Genomic DNA, 18,608 nt, shown 5'->3' with positions numbered 1-18,608 from the left:
ATTAAACATATATTTCCATACATATCTATAGAAACATATGTGCATCTATATAATACTACTTGTCCAAAAATATTATTTCAATATAAACAGATGTTAAAAACTCATGGTATAATATACAATTATTATACGATTCAATTAACATATGTATAGATTAAAAAATATGTGTATATTAGAATATCTGTATAGCATCCTCTTAGTTTATATTACAAAGATACGAAGGTATCGAATATCGTGTTGGTATGACATCGTACATTGTCATTCCAATGGCGAAGTTGTGAAACTGCAGTATTTGGGAATCTGAGCTATTTGCATAATCTTGTGTCTCACTATTCATTTAACTTAGTTTCTCACTGTGCGCTTAAAAAAGCCAAAAAGTAAATATTAATAGTTTGTGATTGAAATCAGTGGAAAGTGGTGGATAAAATCAGTGCAAAGTGATTTTGCATTAATCGACAAAGAGGTTTTCTTCTTTCTCTCCTGAAAAATTATGTTTTCGCAACATTACCATTGGGAATGACGACATGTGTACGTATGCAAACTGTATACGTACACTTAATAAAAACAAAGGAAAAATAACGAAATCAATGAGATTCACAAATCCGTTGTGCCCAATACTTGTATAGTGCGTTACGTTCGAGCGGTACAACCAAGAACGTACGAGAGCCATGCTGGATCTATCCAGATAAATCCAATGCACAGAAGTAACGATATGTCTCAAAAAAAAGTCCATAAATTTGTTCAGACTGAACTTAATACGCAGGACTCGTCACTGTGGAGACCTGTTTAGGGGTGTGTTGGCCCTGCGCTAAGGCACCGCTCCTTGCCGCGTGGAACTTCAACCAGGCGTCATAACCATAAGCTACCATCGCACAGAATCCAAAGAACTAGAACGGATATGCTTATTAAACATGTTAAACAATTACCTGTGTGACGTCAAGATTTAGGACAATCAACTGAACATTTTTTCTAAAGATTATACATAGTAAGTGGAAGAATAAAAAAAAGGGTGGGTTCGCATTTCGATTAAAAAATACAGTACATAAAATGAAAAAGAAAATACACGAAACTCACCGCTGCGACTCCGAAAGCTTCTACGTGTTTAGCGAAGTCCGCTGCGAGGGAAGCAGCCAGCAAATAGAAGACTGTCCAAATCACGCAAAATATAAATTCCTGCGAACAAAAGTATAAATATTGCTATTTATGTGAAACATGTGTACTTCAAGGAAGCTAGTATAAATCGGAAATAGAATAATCTTAACATAGCATGTTATAGCACAGAATGTCCCCGTTACCCCGAGATCAATATTTCACCCTTAACCAGAAGTAAACTTCTCATTCAACGCTTCCAATCAGTCTGTACACGTCACACAGCACTCGAAGCAATAATGACTAGACATAGATTTAAAAAAAAAAAGATGAATTTTTCAACTCACAACTTTCAGCCAGGGAATTTTCGAAAACTTTTCGATGATGTGAAACAGGTAAAACACGAGCAATATGCCTGTAAACCAAAATCCACCCATGGCCACTGTATTAAACCATCCTCCGCGGCTGGAGTTGCTTTGGCTCGATACGGTAATACATATGAATCCCAAAAGATTCAAGACCTGCAAGAATATTGTTTTAATGTTAAAAAAAAAAAAAAAAGAAACATCTATAATTATTCTAATCCACGGTCCTGATGTGCCCCTCTTAATTGACGGGCATTGTAAATTCAAAATCGTAAAAAAAATCAATTTGTCATAAAATTACCAAGTATTAGGAATAATTTGTAAAGTGTTCAAATATACACGGTGACTCATCTGAAACGGAACGCATAATTGTCTGTATTACGAAACATTTCGTGAGTTAAGAAATATGCGTGCAATAGAGGGGAGGGTAGCCCAATTGTGACCTTCACCGACTTACGTAAAAATTATATACGATTTATTTTTCCATTTTTTTTTTTTAGAAAAAAAAACGATCCGATTTCAATTCAGATTTTTTCGTCGTACATTTAACGGTAAAGTATTAGGTGTTCTGTTTCTGGTATACCATTCTGCATATCAAGTGCGATAACAGCGATAATAAACGCGAACGTTCACTTTCGTTAATATCGCTAACTGCGTTCTATACGGGGTGTTTTTTTTCTGTACAATTTACGTTAGTCGCGTGATATGATTTGAATCTAATGAGATGCTCTTTGGATAAAACGAAATAGTATTGATTGCAGGAAACTCACCACTTGGGCGACCTTAAGCATGCCGGGCAACGTTCTTGTATAAGATGGGTCAAATCGAATAGTAGGTTGTGTAGTGGTGGTCGTCGTTGTCACCGTTGTTGTGGTGGTATGCTGCCCTGGAAATCCCTGATCCATCGTTTCTGGTTATTCTAAAAATGTAACAGCATATATGAATTAGTAAAACTCCAATGAAAATTTAATCAATTCTTTATCGTAATTTTAACCGGACTGAATTCTGAGGGTAGGAAATACGTTTTATTTCGTTCTCCATTAATTAAAAATGAAAGTCTCAAAAAAATCTAAATTTGTAGAAACTTCTCACAGTCGAGGAAAGTGAGTTGCACACTGGACTTGATCGATAAACTCGTAATGTGTACCTATTCTTCTCGTTTAAATTTTCTACGCCCCGGCAGTCGTTAATCGAACGTCGTTTAAATCACTGCGCTCCGATAATTATTCAACCTCTATTTGTATCCCTGCGAAACAACTCAATTAGCCGATTTTAGTCGGTATTACTGTCGAACAATCGTAGAACCGATCTAACCTTCGACGAACAGATGAAAAACCACGATCAAAAAGGAACGAGAAAATTGCCCGCCAATTCAATTACGAACTACCGTGGACGCGCAAAATGCGAGTACTACACGCGTGTACAGTCTCGTGATCGGATAAAACTGGAGGATTATTGTGCTCGTTCCTGAACAGTGACAGCTCGACGAAATTATGTCATCCAAGCGACATACCACGAGAATTACTTAATGTTATGGTGTGAAATCACCTCGTCTGAAAATAGCGAATGACAGGCTTTCTATCTCGTGCAGAAGAGTAATGGCACGAGAGAACGAATCTGTACTTGTGAGAGTGTATTACTCGTAACATGCATTTACGCCCGTGGGCGGTGAATTCGATTGTGTGACATGTTATCGCGGTAGAAGCTCCAACAGTGACCGCAAACGCAAAGAACTCGTAAAATATGATACACGAGAAAAGGGCGTGTATCAGAGTATATGCGTAGAACCGGTATGGAATATCATAGTACGCGGGTAAACGCATCCAAATACGTTATTACGAAAGAACGTTATTTCTCAGAGATAATGATCAATATCCAATCATCGTGGTGTATATTTCAAACACTTATGATCGGATTTTAGCTTCCCCTCAGGTTTTCTTTTATCATTTACTTATATCATTGCATGTCGCGTGTTCCACGTGTTTCTGTTGAACGAATCACAACGAAAATAATCCTGACCTGTAGCTTCTGTCGTTCCCGTACGTTAGCACGAAATAGCGGGAAAAAGTCAACATTCTTCACATGTAATTAAAATACTGTTACTCTGTTAGTTGCTTTGCTTTCAAGATCGCCACGTGAATCATCAGTTCTCCTGGTTTCGATTTCTAGTTTTTCACACGCGATGGAATACGCAAGTATTATTTCTTACATACGATGCGTAATACATATACCTGTATTGACAGACCGATCTACACGTTCGATTGTTTTCGACTCTTGTATCCGCTTCGTGTAGTAAGACTGGACCTCTTCCGTCCTTGAAACACTCGGGAACAAGAAACTTTTCCTCCTTACTTTCGCCGAAACAGAACGCATGAATATATAACAACAGAAATAACACAGATTCTGTTTCGAAACAAACCACCAACTATAACACAGTTACCTATGCTGTTACAAATGGATCTATGAAACCTTGGTAGGTATGAACCTCGCGATTGAACCCCTCCTTGTTGTTCTCACACAACACCATCTGGTGGAAGTGTTCATAAGTTCTCAAATAATATTTAGTCGGTAGAGATCATTTACAGATTGGCAAAAAAAATTAATACTGCCATCTTCGGCAGAATATCCAAGCTAATAGCCAATTAGTACCACATTCTTGTTGTCAGATGACGTTAATTTCTTTTTAGTGTTCGTTATATTACAAAATTAAATATTAATGAAGAAACATAACAGATAACAATTGTCATTGAGTAATATCGATTCGAAAAGCCTCAATCAACATACATATTTAAAAAAACGTACATTAATAAGGTCGCAAGAATTTAGGTTCTTCATCCCCATTATGGTTAAGCTCATTTCTCAAGACATCTTTGGTAATATGAAAATGTTTTTATACAGAATTTCACTGCATGGTCTCTTAATATTGTTAGATATAGTTATATAATATTAATGTATTAGATAAGCAACGTCGGAGAAAGTGTTGCAAATACTAGAGTTTTTACGCAACACAATCCCGCTTAATCGTTATTGGTGGCTTTGTCAACCCAACACTTCCTTCGAATAATGCGCCACATTTAGATTTAAACTGACGTTAGGTTAGTTGGTATACAAACTAACACAACAAAATCTTGTTAGCAAATTTAATACCGGGAGACTTAAATTTGCGTCTGTATATTTTCGAAAACGTATTATTTATGAATTAAATACTCTCAGTGATCCAAATTATCCAACAGTTTCAACAAACACAGTTATGTGAATAATGTTGGAAATTTATATGTAGGCGTGGGATTATTTTCGATTCAAATATTGACGCACTAGGTTATAATGTCATTCTAAACAATATTAGTCTGTTATCCGCATTGCTACACTTTTATTTACGAAAGTAGCTTGGCTTTCGGTTCAGACATTGAAGAGGAAGGAATGGTTTCCACTCGAGGCCCAAAATTCAAATTCTGTGATGGTGAAAAAGTTCTTTGTTATGAACCTGATCCTACTAAAGCAAAAGTATTGTACGATTCGAAGGTACGCAACAGGAACGAAAAAATATATTGCGTTACATGACAGTTCTTCGTATATCTGTTTACTGCTATATTGACAATGGTTCATTGTTGTAATAACAATTTCAAAATTATCACATTGTACAGCTTATTGAAATTATCGTTTTAACATATTATATGATTTATAAAGTCTATGTACAACTTCTTTACTTTAAACCTTTCCTCTAGGTACTAGATGTTATAGTTAATAAGGATCAAAGAGGAAGAAAAGCCGTTGAATATTTAATACATTTTCAGGTAGGATATTAAGAATAATTATTTTTTTATTTTATGTATAAATCACTAAAATTACATAAGATAAAATATGTTTATAATAGGGATGGAATTCTTCATGGGATCGTTGTGTAACGGAAGAATATGTATTAAAAGACACCGAAGAAAATCGTCAACTCCAACGAGATTTGGCCCAGAAAGCTCAGTTACAGTTGTATGTTTCCATTAAAAGTATATTCAGACTATGTAACTCTTTTGCTATTGCAGAAATGTTCCTGAGCAGCCAAAGCTCATGAATTCGAGTACAATATTCACTGTAGTGATTCTTTATTAAAAAATTACGGATGTTAAAGCAGAACATACTCTAACTGTCTGTCAATGCAATTGAAAACAGGGGAGCGTATTTATATCGACGAGAGCGTAAAAAAAGAAGCCACAAATTATCCGAACGATTGAATGAATCTGAAAATCAAGAACCACGACGAAGAGCAAGAAGTGGTGGTAGTCGAGCAACATCTGCAACAACAGGATCGTCGGAAGATGGTAGTTCAGGGCAACATGCGGATTATGATACAGAAGTCGGTTAATTAATAGTAACTGTGACGAGTTGTACAATATACAAGATTAAAAGAAAAATACGTTTACTAATACAGGAAGTTATTACCGAAGAAGACACAGAAAGCAGTTCTGACTATGTTGGAGAAACAAGCGATGATGAAGATAGCGGCGGTGGCAGTCAATCTGGAGCTAGTGTGAAGCCAGGAATTGATCTCGACATAGGTACAATGTTAAGAAGAATTCTAGATCAAGACTATGACCTAATAATGAACAAAAATAAGGTATTTGTTATTGTAAAACTTTACTCGAGCAACCATTCTTGAAAGTTTTCAAATATCAAGAAATATATGGATTTCAGCTGGCTGTTCTACCAGCACAGCCTACTGTTGTAAATATTTTGGAGTCGTGGGTACAGCACTTCACGACCACGCAACTGACGAACATTCCAGAAAAGCCTCAGCGAAATAAAGCCAATAACACAGTGGAAAAAACGATCAATGAAATTAATATATGTAGAGAAGTTGCAGATGGACTGCGTATATATTTTGACTTCACATTACACGATCTCCTGCTTTATAGGCAAGAACGAGAACAGTACTGTGCTTTAAAGTCTTCTTTCTTGTACAGTGAACACCCAACACTTGTAAAAGAGGAACCAATTGAGTAAGATTAGAACATTTAATCATTTTAATATGTTTAAAATCCCGGTTTTTTAGAACGATAAGGAATGAAAAATTATTATAATTTCAAGGAATTTGGAAGTATTAGTTAAAGAAGAATATGAAGATACCGAATATGCTCATTTACCGCCATTTCAAGAACATGACCCAGAAACAGAGAATGCATCAAAGACCTTGGCAGGTTCTAAAAGAAGGCTCAGATCGTGCCGAGTGAGCTCTATTGATGAAAATAGGCAACTGAGATCTTACGAAGAAATTAAGCCGGATACGGGCACTGTATCAAGGTACATAGAGAGTTTAATGTAATGATAATAGTAAAGCGCTAAAATTTTTTATATATCGCCATGTAAATACAGAATCGATTTCTTTTTTTTTTGTAGTATTGCAAGTACAAGTTCTCGTTGTTCTAGCCCACGTGGTGTAACACTAAGGGTACCAGTTGTTACATCTGCTCAAGTCAGTGCTTTGCTTCAGCAAGCAAATAAATGGAGATTATTGCCCGAATCGACAAAAACTGAAAGTCCTCCGAACCCTTCTACCTATTATGGTGCCATACATTTAACTCGATTATTTGGTGCGTATTTTTATTCAATGTTACTTTTCAGAGAAGTTTGGTGTATACATACATCAATTAATGTAATTGACTCAAGAATTTTTGTTGGCACTTCTAGTTAAATTACCAGACTTACTCCAGTCGGCGGACATACCAAATAAAAAATTGAAAATTCTCTTAAAATGTTTGGATATGTTTCTCAGGTAATCTAACACGACATGTATCTCAAACGATTTTTACTTGATAAAACTGATTATTATGTTTTTATTATGATAGTTACCTCGAGATGCATAGAGAATGGTTCGGAGAGCAATTTTACATGCAAGTGGAAAATCAGTTGATTCCTCAATCAAGTAGTTCTTAACACAGTAGCAATAACATGCATACTTTCCCTGTATTTGATTACAGATGTGATTTGTGTATAACGTTATGTGATTATTATGCGCGATGTACAGCAAGAATGTATGTGAGTTCAGTGTAAGTGATAAACTCTTTTTTATATTAATTACCAAATAGTATTTTATATACCTTTCATAATAAAACTTTCCTTATGGATTAGTTCTATCGAAATTATAATTGTTTTTACATAATTTTCCTTTTCAATAAAACTTTTTGTTAAAATACAAATGTTTGTTTTTGTACTCAACACTTTGTCTACTGCTCCCGGAATTTTCCGATTACTGTTCGAATGTTATTATTTTCATTTAAAAACTACTAATATTAAATATTTTTGTTCTCAATTTGAATTTTCAATATTCTAGTATTGGAATATAATTTTCAGTAACTGTAAATTTATCTTTTTCAACGTTATTCGTCACGTAAATTTACAATTTAACCTTTGAGGTATGATCAATAAAGATGTAAAATGCTGAAATAGAAAAAGTTTTGTTTGCGAATATAATTCGAAAAATAAAAAATGCGAAACTACCTATATGTATACCCTGTCTCGGGTAACACATCCAGAAAATTCTTGTTTCGCACACTTCTCACGAACATCCGGTACCTACTCGAGTAACAATAGATTTGAGTACGCCAAATATATTCAAAGGAATTCATTCTATTTACGATCCCAACATTTTTCGATTGCGTTATAGATCATTACGAAAGCGGGCAGTCGCAAATACTTGTGTCACGTTGTACCGCGCGAGTGTCATCGATCTCGATCGATAATTACGGATACGAGTAGGTATCAGCTGTTCCAGTAAATAAATAACAACGGTCAGGTATGGACATCATCGAAAGTGAAACGGAAAATCAAGAAAATAGCGAAGAAGATACAGTCACGTCAGATGATAAAAGCGATTGTTTATCAGAAATCTTCGAGGAAAATGAAATGTGGCGTTACATGCCGGATTCCATTCTTTTGAATATCTTTCAATATTTGACACCGAAGGAACTAACGATTGCAGGAGAAGTATGCAAATCCTGGCACAGAGTGTCCTACGACGAATTTTTGTGGAAAGATCTATTCCATCGGGCGTACGGAATAGAGCCTAATGTCGGCATTATGCCAGGTTAACTTTATCATAAAAATAACAACAAAGATAACATAATGTTTTGGTTGGTGTACATGAAGTGCATTTTTCTGCCAAACATTTAATCCCTTTATCATTTCTGTTGTATTTTACATTTCTGTCGGTCATTGTATCCTTTTATAGCTTTATCAATCTCTTAGAGAAAATATAAAAAAAATAATATCTATGTGCACCAATTTACTATGTTCACGACAACCATATTTTAGTGAATGGAAATCAATTCTAATAATTTAGAATTATCAGTTATTATCAGTTCAGACAATTTAAAAATATTCCTTTTTTTGTAGGAAAAAACTCTTGGCTAGGAGAATTTAAACGTTTAACATATCACGTACCACTGATAGAAACAGAAGTACTTACAAAACACTCTCATCAAGTACTACATGTTAGCTTTTCACATAATGGAAAAATGTTTGCCACCTGTTCGAAAGATGGATACATTTTTGTGAGTCAGTTTTATCTATGATTACAACATGAATATTTCTATACTACATAATTATTAGACCATACTTGTGTATACAATTACAGCAATTTTAACATGCAAAATGCAATAAAATAAAGATTTTACTAAAACTTAACGATATTTATATATTATTATCAACATAATAAGACATCTCATACAGAAAATAAATTTCTATCTCATTTTCATGTTTACAAATTATTGTCTAGAATTGTGAATTTGCATAAACATCTGGCATCTAATAATTACTTTGGAAACAGGATTCATTACAAGATTTGTTTTAGGTTTGGGAAAGCCAATATCCTGTTCGAATAAAGTATCGTCAAAACATGGAGTCATTTAGATGGGAATACACACAATTTTCACAGTTCAATTCCTCTGATAGTTTATTACTTGTTTCTGGTGCACGTTTTGAAACTCCTCACAGCACTTCAGGCGAAATAGCAGTGTTTAGTCTCACTTGTGAGCATGTTAACGAATGTCTTAATGTTTTAAATGGCATAAAGGGTGTGTTATGAATAAGTACTTAATTTTGTTTGATACAGGTGGCTTTGATTTGCAATGTAGAGTAGCAAACAATCCCTATGACATATTTGGTACATGGTACAGTGAACATTATCTTTTAAGTGGAAGCCTGCACTGGTTAGCACATTCGGTTAGCACTAGTATCCTCTGGCTCAATAAGGCGAATCAAGAGTTATCCAGTGAAAATATACCGATTATAACACAACTTTTTAGGTATTTTGTATGCTGTAGACATTTTCGTGTGGTCTATAAATAATTATTAACCAGAAATACATTACGTGTTTTAGGTTTTGCAACGGTAATAGTTCCTCCGTTCGAGCAGTTATGGTGGCTAATTGCTTAACACCTGATCAGAATGAATCTAAAGAGCAAGAGGGGGGTCAACCATCATCTAATATGAAAGAAAATCCATTAAGCCATACAGACATTTCATCTACATCTTCTGATTGTTCTAACGAGACTATTCAGCACCAGAAAGAGGAGAAAAAATCTGGATTACAGTAAGTAAAAGTTACACAGGGTGTAACGCTGAATGTCAAATATCCTTCGCATTAATCAAACTATCTGCAAACAGGTGCAATACTTTAGAGGGTATATCTATGAATTGGACGAAGCTCGACAACTGTTTTCAACACATCTGTCCCTTACAGTACAATCAAGAATATAATTCTCAGATTACAAACTCCTTTCGCATAGAAAATACTCAGCAGGATAAAGAGAGCGAACGTGGGGGAAACTTACTCTTAAGTCAAATTTTTAAGTCAAAAGCTTATAATATTTATAATCTTTACTTTCGATTTACAGAATCTGTAAATACAAAAGAAGACAACGTCGACGAGATAGCAAACAGCTGCGACAAGTATCTTATTTTCACGACCGGATCGGAGACTTATATACCACACCAAATAGCTTTTAAGAGAATAAAAGACCTGAAATTTCCTACTAGCATATACCCAGGACGTTTATACTCGCTGAGAGAAAGAAAACGAGACAGAAAATTGGAAAGAGAACGGGAGAGAGAACGAGAGAGAGAAAATCCCAATGGCAATTTTTTGGACGTTGAATCCATAGCCGACAAATTTGACAAGATAGATCATGTAATTGATTTACACGGTCACATTGTAGGAATGGGACTTTCCCCCGATCATAGGTCAGTTCTTTCTATTGTATATGTGAAACGTATTTTACTTTTCTCATTAATTGTCACCTTTCGCGTATCTTCAGGTATCTGTACGTAAATATACGGCCGTGGCTAAAAGATTACGTTATTACAAATCCATTGCAACCTCCTCCCATAGCTAAAGAGATAGACATACATGTAATTGATTTAGTGACATTAGAACAAGTTGGTTTTATGTCAAGGGCTCATAGAGCTTATACATCGAGCAATAAATGTTTTTTTATTTTTCTTGATGTGTGCGATGAATATGTAGCGAGGTATTAAATTCTATCATAATTGAATAATTTAGTGTGCAAAGTCTTGTATAATTATTATATTCAAATTAATATTTGCTATTAGTGGTGCGGAAGATAAATATGGCTATCTCTGGGACAGATATTATGGGATGTGTTTGGCCAAACTTCCTCATTCGGATGTTGTCAATTCAGTTGCCTTTAATCCATGTGATCCCGAAATGTTAATTACAACAAGCGATGATTATACCATCAAAATTTGGCGTAGTCGGGCTAAGGTACGTGCGTTAAGCTTGAACGAAAATTCTTATCCGAGGGGCATTGAAGTACAAAGTAGACATAAGCATCGACGAACCTATAGTACAGATCGACTGAACAATAGTGACTGTTGAGTTATACATGAGATTATATCGATGTGAAGTCTGTTTTCAATGAATTTGGAATATAAGATGTATGAGGTTGCACATTTATCGACCTAAAAATCTATAAATGTTTGTTTACGTGTTCACTATTTTACTAACTATTAGCTTTTATGGAAATATCGCTCAGCTGCGTTATGGGGCATACGATGAAATCTGTTTTCTATTGATTCAGGAAAAGATTTATTCTGTTATGTCATTGTTTATTAGAATTAAAATACTTATAATTTTTTTTAATAATTTAGTAAGCGTATACAAAAACCTGTATCTTTTTTTGTGAGGCTGAATCCTTTTTACGTGATTACGTCCTCTTTTCATCTTGTGTACACACAGCTTATTTGATTCGTGTTTACCTTGTGCCTTCACGCACACATATCACACAAGTATATACGTGGATTTCAACGATAAGTGTTAGTACCTAATATGGTAGTGACACTGTGTATACCTGTGTGATTGTACATAAAAGAAACACGCAAATCAAGCAAACCACGTGTACTTAAGAATTATAACTCGGATAGATAAAATGTATATTTTTTAAACATTTATAAGGCATAAAAGTGAGAGTTTTTTAAACATTTTCATGACATATTTTAATTGACTATATTTTCTCTTTATATATATATAACTCTTCTGACTGATATCTTCAGTTTAATTAAAATAAGTTTTGATGGTACACACGTATGTATGATGTAATTTACGCAAACGAAATACAAAATAGAAATCTCAAGCTTTGGCACAATAATTTCGAAGATTTCTTTCTACAAAAGTGCAAGGAAAAGTCATTATCGATATATTCATACTGCGTATCATCAGAACTGTACAAATAACTAGTCTAATTATAAGTCTTCAAACGAAGAAACTGTATTGTACATTTAAATTAAAATAGTGCTGTAACATCCATGTATATAACATAAAGTTATTCAAAATAAAGATACTTTATTCATAAAGGAATACACGCAAACATTATTTGCTGAGATGAGAAGTTAATAAAAAGCAATTTCCTATTACAAATATTCAACATGTACACCCATCCAAACTATATCTAGAAGGTATGTATATGCAATAGATAAATAATATACATATAAACGAAATTTTTGCAATAATCCTTATTGTAGAATGCACATGAATTATGATGGTTTTTTTAATGTCTGAAATCGTTGATGACTTTCTTGAATTTTTATAATAATGCAACTTGTTTCAGATAATTTCATTACTTTCAAAACAGCTAAGACATAATATGCATGCTTTATATCATAGGAACTATGAATCCCTTCTAATCGTACCAAAAGGACATGTATATGTATATATATGTATGTATGAATACATATATACACAGCTATAATAATTTGAAGATTACTAACTATTATGATAAAGTTCAATCCAACTTAACATACTATACAAACATCAGATAATGTAACAGGAGTTAAATCTTATAATAAACTTCTATATCCTCTTTCTTTTCTTTTTAACCTTTTCGGTACGGTAGAGTCAGCGCGCGATTTTTGCACGGCGTGTATAGACGCCGACTGTACCGAAAAGGTTAATAATGATATGTTCTACCAATATCTTCTTATTAAGAATATGAATATTGCAAAAATGACTTGTAGCACTGATTTAAAGATGTTAATACCAGCAGTATGAATATAAATAATGCAGTTGCATTCAAAATTGTAACATTTTCATTTGAGTTTCCTGTAAAATGAAGTATATTGACGTACTTACGATTAATTTCACTGAATATAAAACAGTGCAAGTTAGAAATGACATACCTATTCTCCATCTCCTTCTTCTAAACAACATTGATACAAGAAATATACAGGGAATGGATTTGTTTCCATTCGGAAAAATCATTTCAGCCATCGATGTAGATTTATGTAGATGCTTTTACCGTTGTATCTGTAAAAAGAATGAACAAACATTCAGAATCTTTTAGTTCATGATTTATATTACATATATCGTTTCTTTTGACATATTTTTATTTTATTAAGTATCTTTACCAGGGTTAGAAGGAATCCCTTCTTTAGATGTCTCTGCATTATGTGGTGCGACTTTTTTATGAGCATCTTTATGACCGTGACAATGTTCACATTCATCATCGCTATCTTCGGAGCTACTTTCACCGAAAGTTCGTGGTTTTTCATAGATGCAACAACCTGAAATATTATTAAAATAGTAAACAGCCAATTTAAATGTAAGCATGTGTTTTTTTTTAAGATACATTGATACCACATGAAAACTTACATTTAGATTTCTTTTTATTCATGTGTTCGTTATCCACAGTACCCTGAGTCCACTGGACCTTTTTATTAGATTTTGGTTTTCTGAGACGTAGACGGACAGTCGGCACATCCTGAAAAATAGAAGTATTAAAATAAATTATTGTTCTTTATATTTATCAATCAATAAAGGATACACTTATAATAAACCGTGCAAATGTCTATGATAATACATTTATTTATTTTTACACTGTATATAAAGATGCAAACAGTTCTTATTATACAATAACAGATATAATGATACAGTTCTGTAAAGATCACGTTTAAATAAAATGTATATCTTTGAAACATGTGACCTAACCACCTTCTTAACTTCAAAAGAGTAATCTTTTTTTCTATTGCACAACTTTAATTTTCTTTAAACTTTGTATCTTATGATCAGAATAGTCCAAAATATCTTTCAATATTTCTTCAGTATGCTGTCCCAACATAGGAGGTGCTAATCTGACTTTATTTGCAGCATAACTGTATGTTACAGGGGGACCAACAACTTTGACCTTTTCCCCTGAGGAATGTTCCATTTCTTCTACAATTTTTATGTACTTTACATGTGGATCTTCAAAGACCTATAAAATTGTTTTGTGTAAGATATTTCCAAGATAGTTGTTACTGTAGAGTTATTGTTGAAGCTTTCAGGTGTAAGCTTCAACAATAACAACCGTACAATGCCGGGCAGTGAAAGCCACAAGTCTCCAATTTCCAAGGATACTTGCAATACAAACATTTATTACTCTGTACCTGTGCTACTGTATTTATTGGACCATACGGAAAAGAGGCACCATCAAATATAGCTGCCCAATCTTTGTTACTTCTCCTTTTAAACTCTCTTCTAAGAATCTCTAATAGTCCATCTCTGTTTTCCACTCTAGCAGTATTATCTTTAAATCTATCATCATTAAACAATTCTACTAGCTGCATTCTTTTGAGCAACTCTAAAAACTGAACGTTACTTCCTGCTCCAACAGTCATATATCCATCTTTTGTTGGGAAAGCTTCATACGGAACAATACTTTCATGCTCAGAACCCCACCTTACTGCTTCTTTATTAGCATTCAAATAATTTGAACCAATGTTTATTAAACTAGCAACTTGCGTTGACAATAAGTTACACTGAATCCATTGTCCCTTATTGGTTTTCATTCTTTGATACAATGCTGCCATTATTGCACCATGGGCATATAAACCTGTTGCTAAATCAGTTACAGCTACCCCAACTTTACACGGCGATCCATCCTTTGGACCTGTTATATCTAACAAGCCTCCAACAGAAGCAGCAATCACATCATACCCTGGCCTATTTGCATAAGGACCCTTATACCCATAACCAGTCAAAGAGCAATATATAAGATGTGGTGCTACTTTACAAATATCTTTGTATCCCAGGCCCAGCCTTCCCAATTTACCAGGAACATAATTCTCTACCAAAATGTCAGACTTTTTTGCCAATTCATAGACAATCTCTTTACCTTCCTTCAAATCAATACATATGCTCTTTTTGTTCCTGTTCACGCTAAGAAAATAAACAGATTCTTTTGTTCCTGTAACAAAAGGAGGACCCCACTTCCTTGCTTCATCGCCAGTACCAGGTTTCTCTATCTTCAAAACTTCAGCTCCAAGATCACCAAGAATCATAGTGCAATAGGGGCCAGCCACAATACGCGTTAAATCCAAAACTCTAATTCCAGCAAGGGGTGATGTATAATCTTCAATAGTTGTGCATAATGTTCTTAGACTCTTAATGTTACATGCACTCAATATATTACACATTTTCGTAGCACTTTTCAATAAGAAAGCAAGCATGCTTTCAATAATTTCTATAACTTGGATAAGTAGTAACTGCTTTTATAACTCTTGTTACCGTCACAAAATCACAGATTTTCAATGGCAGAATATTGATAATCGGATTGACGACAACGATTTAATGACAGTAAAAGTCTCAAAGAAAGATCACGCGAAAAGTATCCAATACTTCTGTATTATCGTTAAAAATATAAAATTGCGAAAAACGTGTACAGACAATAAATATTTATTATCTGATCAGAATAATGACGTGTCGTAACCATACCTGAGATACAGAATCCGTGACATCCGTCTCCAAAACAGTTTCCGTCTGTGTTTGGCTGGCCGATTGCTCGGACATCATTGATCTTTCCATTTGGAATCTACTCCGTTCACGATAGTACTGCGAAACTACATACAACCGTCGCACCGTGATTCAATATTACGGTTACTTCATGCTGTCATCATTCCTAATCCGATAAAAACGACGCCATGTTTAAAATTGGTACAAAACTGTTTACTGACTGCTCTTTTCGAGACAATCGTGAAGAAAATATTATGGCTTTCGATTTGTGTGTCAGAGAAACATAATTATAAATGTCGTCAAGTATGTTTGTATACCTTATTTGTAATTGTTTATTGTAATTGTAATTGTATCTTTTGAATTCAAATCTTTGACAATAATAAATAACATCGTCGTATATAGTAAAGTATTCATGAATTTGATGTTATTTATAGTTTTCAATGGAGATGCGAAAAAATGTTTGTCTAATGTATTGAAATTATTTTAGAAATAGTTCTTGTACCGTTTATAACTATTGCCCGTACGGATGAATAATTTGCTAGACTGCTGTAGTGGTGATTGTACAGTGGTTTTGCTGTATTTATAAAATTTTCTATGAATACTCGGATACTAATGCCTAATTTCGTACAGAAATGCATTTTAAGATCAATATCAACAGCTAAGGCTTCTTTGTATTAATTTGATATCATTTATAGACTATCGGTATGGAGGTAAGAATTTCTTCACGTTTCGATTACACCAAGGTTACGCGATTCGTATTTGTATGATGTATTTTAAATTTGTTAACATTCTTGTTTTTTTATTTACAGCCAATTAATAAAGTTCCTTTGCCATTAGAACCAATAAAATCAAATCAAGTGGAGGACAGAAGATTGTGGGTGGGCAATTTAGATTTAAGAATTAATGAGTAAGTATTTATTTGGATTCTTTCTCACAAGAGTAGGTCATTATTACGAGAAGAGCTTTTCAAAGAAAAATTGACTGAAATTATAGAAATCGATAAATATAGGATGTCCAAAGATAAGTGCCAATTGAAGTTACACCTAAATTATTGACTTTATAAGAAAATAATGTTCAACTTCTAAATGACTTTGGAAATAACAATAAAAATATGTCTTCTATTCCAACAGATTTTATGAGTCATATAATATAAATTTTATCTTCAATGTTTTTTCATAAACTCAGTAACTAGTGTTATGTTAACTGGCTCATATCGTGGAACATTCTGTATAAACAAATTATGAAATAATATAAAAAGTACTTGTCCTGATTGTGACTACATATTCAACGAGAATTTCCTGGTATTATGCTCATTTTTAAATAAGTTTTTGCAAAATGATGGAGTTCATAATATGAAAGCTATGATTGATGATTTTTGGGACAAGTGTCCGTTTATCCCTTGGGTTATGTATTGTTTTTATAAATCCACATATAAGTTCTATACTTCTTTAAACAACATATTTTTCTATTGCTCGGTGTCATACCTGGGTTCTTCTTGTATGTTCATATTGTATAATATCTTTGTACAATGGCAAAAGAACTGAAAAAACTAACTCTTTATCTGTCAACCGGTACCAACTCCTAAAACTCGTCCAAAACCATGGAACTATTGAAAAGTTCGACCTCCTATTCCACCGGTCTGGCCCACAAGCTGGTCAACCAAGAGGATATGCATTTGTTACGTACAAAACAGTTCAGGATGCAGAGGCAGCCAAAGATGCTTTACACAACTTAAAAGTAGGAGCAAAGAATATTATCGTCAGATGGGCTCATAGTGTATCAGAGGTAATTAATGAAATGTTATAAGTGTTAATCTTTTCTTAATAATAGGTATTAACAATATTCTTTTTCATTCAAGCCTGACATAGATAAACCAAAGCCAAAAATAGATATACCTGCTTTAGCTGGTGCTAAGAAGGAAGACAAAAGAATAAGGTAAGTTTGGTAGTTTTGAAATATTTCTATAAAATCAAAAGAGATTATTATATTACAATTCAAATTGTTAATAAATATTTGTCACACGAATGTAATTCCTTTTCCACAGTCGTGAAACAGCAATTCAAGCTATAGAAGCGAAACTAAAATTAATGAAAGAGTCGGAAGAAGAATTTGAATTAAACAAACCTTTAAATGGATCACCCATAATACAGTTATATCAGAAACCAGAAAATCCAAAACCGTCCACATCAACTCGTTATCACAATCGAAATCACCATCATAACAATAAGCCATATAATCGTTATAAACCCAGAAGATAATTCGAATCCCATTTTTTATTTCATAACGTTATGATTAAGAATAATCGATTTATTCTTTTTGACCAACATTCGTTCCATGACCATAGTTCATATATTATTTATATTTTCTATTTAAATAATTTCTGTGTATTTGGTTTTTTGTACTATAAAGCCTTATACATTTTAGTTGATATTTTGTACATCTTTTTCTACTAATCAAACATGATTCCTACAGTGATGCGACCGCGCATCCGATACACGCGTATCTTAATTCATTGATAATGCGATGTTTAATATGTACACTAATGTACATGTATTTTCATAATCTATGATATCTTTTTATAATAAACGAATACATACTTTAAATATGCATCCTTTTATTCAAAGGTAACATGTTTCATATTCAGACCCTCTTTACGTGACTTCCGATTCACGCCACATAAGTCATTCATGTTCTATATTAAAATGTACTATAAACGTTTAAAGAATATACAAAAGGTGGTACATAACAGATTTTATTAAACAAGTAGGATTAATTGATATTCTAATTTATTATACTGATAGTGCAAAATTATCAGTGGCCAGAAGGGAAAGTTTGTTGTGGACCAATAATGGCACATTGAGCACAAAACACATTGAACAATTTAA

At 33.6% G+C, this 18,608-nt stretch overlaps 5 protein-coding genes across 8 annotated transcripts; 3 read left to right on the top strand and 2 right to left on the bottom strand.

Annotated features, from left to right (window-relative positions):
• Positions 1-191: 191 nt before the first annotated feature.
• Positions 192-13,152, bottom strand: LOC107191828 (CKLF-like MARVEL transmembrane domain-containing protein 4). 4 transcript variants are annotated; one of them, XM_015580953.1, is made up of 6 exons: positions 2,766-2,866; positions 2,599-2,697; positions 2,222-2,370; positions 1,434-1,607; positions 1,072-1,170; positions 192-884 (listed from the first exon to the last, which is right to left on the bottom strand). In XM_015580953.1, exons 3-6 carry the CDS (start codon positions 2,354-2,356, stop codon positions 750-752), a joined length of 543 nt encoding a protein of 180 aa, XP_015436439.1. In that variant the 5' UTR covers positions 2,357-2,370; positions 2,599-2,697; positions 2,766-2,866; the 3' UTR covers positions 192-749. The 4 variants fall into 4 exon arrangements, with proteins under 4 accessions (XP_015436439.1, XP_015436441.1, XP_015436438.1 ...); XM_015580955.1 differs by lacking the exons at positions 2,599-2,697; positions 2,766-2,866 and adding an exon at positions 13,134-13,152; XM_015580952.1 differs by lacking the exons at positions 2,599-2,697; positions 2,766-2,866 and adding an exon at positions 3,683-3,886.
• LOC107191593 (male-specific lethal 3 homolog) lies at positions 4,593-7,520 on the top strand. Its single transcript, XM_015580657.1, has 10 exons — positions 4,593-4,973; positions 5,177-5,245; positions 5,326-5,435; positions 5,616-5,799; positions 5,875-6,060; positions 6,138-6,442; positions 6,531-6,743; positions 6,840-7,033; positions 7,131-7,215; positions 7,289-7,520. Exons 1-10 carry the CDS (start codon positions 4,872-4,874, stop codon positions 7,374-7,376), a joined length of 1,536 nt encoding a protein of 511 aa, XP_015436143.1. The 5' UTR covers positions 4,593-4,871; the 3' UTR covers positions 7,377-7,520.
• Positions 8,237-11,337, top strand: LOC107191554 (F-box/WD repeat-containing protein 5). Its single transcript, XM_015580617.1, has 8 exons — positions 8,237-8,526; positions 8,835-8,992; positions 9,292-9,469; positions 9,553-9,745; positions 9,820-10,032; positions 10,107-10,258; positions 10,337-10,682; positions 11,052-11,337. The coding sequence occupies exons 1-8, from the start codon at positions 8,238-8,240 to the stop codon at positions 11,335-11,337; spliced, it is 1,815 nt and encodes a 604-aa protein (XP_015436103.1). The 5' UTR covers position 8,237.
• An 823-nt stretch (positions 13,153-13,975) lies between the features above and the next one.
• LOC107191827 (succinate--hydroxymethylglutarate CoA-transferase) lies at positions 13,976-15,440 on the bottom strand. The gene is made up of 2 exons (XM_015580950.1): positions 14,379-15,440; positions 13,976-14,206 (listed from the first exon to the last, which is right to left on the bottom strand). The coding sequence occupies exons 1-2, from the start codon at positions 15,438-15,440 to the stop codon at positions 13,976-13,978; spliced, it is 1,293 nt and encodes a 430-aa protein (XP_015436436.1).
• A 987-nt stretch (positions 15,441-16,427) lies between these two features.
• On the top strand, positions 16,428-18,049 carry LOC107191553 (probable RNA-binding protein 18). Its single transcript, XM_015580616.1, has 5 exons — positions 16,428-16,433; positions 16,533-16,630; positions 17,295-17,508; positions 17,582-17,658; positions 17,768-18,049. The coding sequence occupies exons 1-5, from the start codon at positions 16,428-16,430 to the stop codon at positions 17,979-17,981; spliced, it is 609 nt and encodes a 202-aa protein (XP_015436102.1). The 3' UTR covers positions 17,982-18,049.
• The last annotated feature ends 559 nt before the right edge of the window (positions 18,050-18,608 follow it).

The sequence above is a fragment of the Dufourea novaeangliae genome, unplaced genomic scaffold (assembly GCF_001272555.1).
Source record: "Dufourea novaeangliae isolate 0120121106 unplaced genomic scaffold, ASM127255v1 scaffold228, whole genome shotgun sequence".
In the NCBI taxonomy this organism is placed as follows: Eukaryota; Metazoa; Arthropoda; class Insecta; order Hymenoptera; family Halictidae; genus Dufourea; species Dufourea novaeangliae.
Note: the sequence above shows the minus strand (reverse complement) of the source record. Positions and strands in the feature narration are given on the sequence as shown.